At 48.7% G+C, this 4876-nt stretch overlaps 1 protein-coding gene across 1 annotated transcript in view; it reads left to right on the forward strand.

Annotated features, from left to right (window-relative positions):
- Positions 1 to 1274: 1274 nt before the first annotated feature.
- HHATL (hedgehog acyltransferase like) overlaps positions 1275 to 4876 on the forward strand; it is a 13847-nt gene continuing 10245 nt past the window's right edge. Inside the window, exon 1 of the mRNA XM_070726939.1 lies at positions 1275 to 1385. Coding sequence (XP_070583040.1) covers positions 1275 to 1385 — 111 coding nt within the window. The remainder of the gene's footprint in view (positions 1386 to 4876) is intronic.

The following is a 4876-nucleotide window of genomic DNA, read 5'->3' on the forward strand; positions in this document are numbered from 1 at the left end:
GTTAAATAAGGTTCAGGAGGGAAGTGTTTTTAATAGAAAAGTGAACACAAGAACAAGGGGACACAATCTAAAGTTAGTTGGGGGAAAGATCAAAAGCAACGTGAGGAAATATTATTTTACTGAAAGAGTAGTAGATGTTTGGAACAAACTTCCAGCAGACGTGGTTGGTAAATCCACAGTAACTGAATTTAAACATGCCTGGGATAAACATATATCCATCCTAAGATAAAATACAGAAAATAGTATAAGGGCAGACTAGATGGACCATGAGGTCTTTTTCTGCCATCAGTCTTCTATGTTTCTATGTCTCCTGGCGATTGGCCAAAAGTCACCTAGGTAGCATTCATGCCTATGGAACTAGAACTCACCATCACCAGGTGATCGGCCCAAGCTTACATAGTTGACTTTCATGCTTAAAGAGGAACTAGAATTCACTGTCTTCCAAACTGACTCTCTCTATATTGAATTATAAACTTAAGTAATAAAATTCATAATACATTACATTAACTAATACTTAATGCTTTCCCAAATCAAATCTAATATTCAGCAAATATCCACCAATATTTATAAATCTAATGGTTTAAACCAGTGTTTCTCAACCTTGGCAACTTGAAGATATTTGGACTTCAACTCCCAGAATTCCCCAGCCAGCTGGCTGGGGAATTCTGGGAGTTGAAGTCCAGATATCTTCAAGTTGCCAAGGTTGGGAAACACTGGTTTAAAAGAACCAAGGTTGGCTATTTTATGATGATTTTTTAAATTGCCATTAAGCAAATCAATGCAGTTGTTAAGTGAATCAGGAGGTTGTTAAATGAATCTGATTCCTCTGGCTATAGAATATTTTCATAATAAAGGAGTCTCAAACTTTGGCAACTTTAAGACTTCTGGACTTGAATTCCCAGAATTCCCCAGCGAGTATGTCTGGCTGATGAATTCTAAAAATGCTGACTGGAGAATTCTTGGAATTCTGGCCCAGAAGTCTTAAAATTATCAAGTTTGGAGGCCTCTATCCTATGCCAACTCTATGGTATGGCTACCTAAAACCATAGACCCATAACCCTAGAAGGGACCTTGGAGGTCTTCTAATCCAATTCCCTAGCCAAAGTAGAAGTCCGTAGACCAGTGGTGTTGAACCTTTTTTTCATCAGGTGGCGAAAGAGCATGTACAAGTGCCCATAATTCAATACCCGTGGAGGGAGAAAAGGGCTTCCCCTCCCATTTAAATATGAGCCAACGGTGTACTACAGCCACCAAAAAAGCCAACACAATCCATGATGGCCTGCTACCGGAATGATAAGCTGCAATTCGGCAGCTCGAATCTCACCAGGCTCAAGGTTGACTCCGTCTTCTGCCCTTCCGAGATGGGTCAAATGAGGACCCAGATTGTTAGGGGCAAGAGGCTGACTCTGTAAACCTCTTAGATAGGGCTGTAAAGCACTGTGAAGCAATAGGTAAGTTCTATTGATCTCCCTCCCTCCCACCCTCCTTACCTTCTTCCCTCCCATGGTGCGCGATGGTTAGAATGCAGTATTGCAGGTTAACTCTGCTGACTGCCTGTAGTTCCAATCTCACCAGGCTCAAGGTTGACTCAGCCTTCCATCCTTCCAAGGTGGGTCAAATGAGGAGCCAGATTGTTGGGGGAAAGAGGTTTGTAAGAGTTATATAAGTCTGCTATTGCTATCCTTCCTTCCTTCCTTCCTTCCTTCCTTCCTTCCTTCCTTCCTTCCCTCCTTCCCTTCCTTCCTTCCCTTCCCTTCTCTTCCACTTTCCTTCCTTCCTTCCTTCGTTTACTCTGCCCACTACCAGCAGTTGGATCCTGACCAAGATCAACTCAGCCTTCCATCCTGCCGTGGTGGGCCAAATGAGGACCCAGATTGTTGGGGGAAAGAAACTGTGCAGTATATAAGTCTGCTATTGCTATCCTTCCTTCCTTCCTTCCTTCCTTCCTTCTCTTCCACTTTCCTTCCTTCCTTCTTTCCTTCCTTCCTCCCTTACTCCCTTATCTTCCACTTTCCTTCCTTCCTTATTCATTTATTCATTTATTCATTTATTCATTTATTCATTTATTCATTTATTCATTTATTCATTTATTCATTCAATTTTTATGCTGCCCTTCTCCTTAGACTCAGGACGGCTTACAACATGTTATCAATAGCACTTTTTAACAGAGCCAGCCTATTGTCCCCACAATCCGGGTCCTCAATTGACCCACCTCGGAAGGATGGAAGGCTGAGTCAACCTTGAGCCGGTGATGAGATTTGAACTGCTGACCTTCAGATCTACAGTCAGCTTCAGTGGCCTGCAGTACAGCACTCTACCTGCTGCGCCACCCCAGCACTTCCTTCCTTCCTTTACTCTGCCCACTACCAACAGTTGGATCCTGACCACGGTCGACTCAGCCTTCCATCCTTCTGAGGTGGGTCAAATGAAGACCCAGATTGTTGGGGGGCAAGAGACTGATTCTCTAGACAGCTTTGAGAGGATTGTAAAGCCCTATGAAGTGGTATATGTCTAAGTGCTATTGCTATTGCTAGAGACACCACGCTGAGCATCAGCAACCACTGGACCACGATTATGGGGAGAAGGTGGTGTGCTCTTCCCCGACACACGTTCTGGTCTCTGTGCCAAGGAGCCTTTCCATGTTCTGAACTGACCCCTTCCTCTCCAAGTAAAGTGACCATGCCAGGTATCTCGCCAGCCACTTAATCCCACTGACCCAGAAACAGCATCCAGAAACTGCAACGTCGTGATGGAAACGATCTGCTGGTGATCTACTGTCAACGCCTCTCCGTCTCCTCTTACCCCTCCCTCCTCACCGGGGCTAACTTTTGCCAAGAGGACTCTAGTTCTGGGTTGTCCTTAGCTGCTACTCTGACGGACAGCTCGCTGGACCAGCCCTCCCTTCTGCAGTTCTTCCCCAAAATAAAAATATCTGCAGCCTCGGATACCCTCCACCCTCTTTTTTCATTCCTGCCCAGCAGCTTCTCTTAGGACCTTTGAAGAAGGTCCTTCCATGGCCCCCTAAACGACAGCGCGAAAGAGGCGACCCCCCCTTCTCTCCCAATCCTGCTCCCCTCTGTACCCCAACTCTGCCCACCTACCTACTTTCCTGAATCCTTAGGTTGCAACTTTCTCAAGGTCAGTGAGCATGGGGGGGTTTGGAGACTTTTTGGGGGGGAGGGTGCAATAAATGATTTATTGGGAACGGAAGAGAGTGCTCAGAGTTTGCTGGGGGCCAGGTGGGGTGTAAATGGGTGGGACCCCCACCCTGAGAAGTTTGGGGGAGGCAGCACCCCCACCCTGAGAATTTTGGGGGGGTAATACCCCCACCCCCACCCTGAGATAAGAGTGAGCATGTTGCAATTTATAGTAAAGGACTCTGCAGCCTGGGTTTGCTGGGAGAATTAACAGAATGACAGAATTGGAAGGGAACTGCGTAGGTCTTCTAGTCTAACCTCCTGCTCAGGGATACAATTTCAGATAAATATTGTCCAATTCTGGGGGGGGGGAAACCCTTCCTATTTAAAAACTCCAGGTTTTTTTAAATCAGTTTCCTTAGAACACTTAAAAGCCTCCGGTTCCTTAAAGCGGACGTATAGGCTGCATTTTTTGGCTGGTGCCAAACCGTCCCAGCAATGCAGCACAAATCCTGATGTACTGCACGGTGACTAGAGAGAGAGAGAGAGTAGAGAGAGAATGGAGGGGTTTTTGTTTGGGATGGCCGAGACTGTGGGCCAAGAATTAATTTAAAAAAGAAATTGGCATTCTCAGGGGAGACAAGATGAGCGCAGCGAGCTCTCGGCTCAAGCGCCGTCGCTCCTCCTCCCGACCGGTCTTCTCGCAGTCGCCAGCCCCGCTCGAGCCTCTCTCTCTCTCCCTCTCTCGTCCCCCGAAACTAGAGCGAGCAGACGCGTAGCCGACTCATAGAGGGCGAGCGACTCCCTCTCTCCCTCCTCTCTCGCCTCTCCCTCTCTCTCTCTCTCTCTCCTCTTTCTCTCTCTCTCCCTCCCTCTCCTCTCCCTCTCTCTCTCCCTCTCCCTCTCCCTCTCTCACTCACTCTCCTCCTCTCCTCTCCCTCTCTCTCTCCCTCTCTCTCCCTCTCTCTCTCCCTCTCCTCCCTCTCTCTCCTCCTCTCTCCCTCTCTCTCCCTCCCTCCCTCCTCTCCTCTCTCCTCCCTCTCTCCCACTCTTTCTCTCTCTCTCCCTTTCTCTCCCTCTTTCTCCCTCCCTCTCCCTCCCTCCCTCTCTCTCTCCCCCTCTCCCTCTCTCTCCCTCCCTCTCTCTCCCTCTCCCTCTCTCTCCTCCCTCTCTCTCCCTCTGTCTCTCTCTCTCCCTCTCTCTCCCTCTCTCCCTCCCTCTCTTCCTCTCTCTCCCTCCCTCTCTCTCTCTCCCTCTCTCCCTCTCTCTCTCCCACTTTCTCTCTCTCTCCCTCTTTCTCTCCCTCTTTCTCCCCTCCCTCTCCCCTCCCTCCCTCTCTCTCTCTCTCCCTCCCTCTCTCTCCCTCTCTCTCTCTCTCCCTCTCTCTCCCTCTCTCCTCCCTCCCTCTCTTCCTCTCTCTCCCTCCCTCTCTCTCTCTCCCTCTCTCCCTCTCTCTCTCCCACTCTCTCTCTCCCTCTTTCTCTCCCTCTTTCTCCCTCCCTCTCCCTCCCTCCCTCCCTCTCTCTCTCTCCCTCTCTCTCTCTCTCTCCCTCTCTCTCTCTCTCTGGCCATCCTGTCTCTCCAGGATACAAACTGAAAGCAACACAACTCCCTGTTTTGCTATCACGTTGCCGCAGCACAGAAGGCTTGCCGATAAGGCGGCTGTGAAGCTAAAATAAGAAACGTAGGCTGGGCCAGTTGTCGTTTGTCTGCCTTAGTGAAGTTTTGCGTCTTTGTGG

The sequence above is a fragment of the Erythrolamprus reginae genome, chromosome Z, assembly GCF_031021105.1.
Source record: "Erythrolamprus reginae isolate rEryReg1 chromosome Z, rEryReg1.hap1, whole genome shotgun sequence".
NCBI lineage: Eukaryota > Metazoa > Chordata > Lepidosauria > Squamata > Dipsadidae > Erythrolamprus > Erythrolamprus reginae.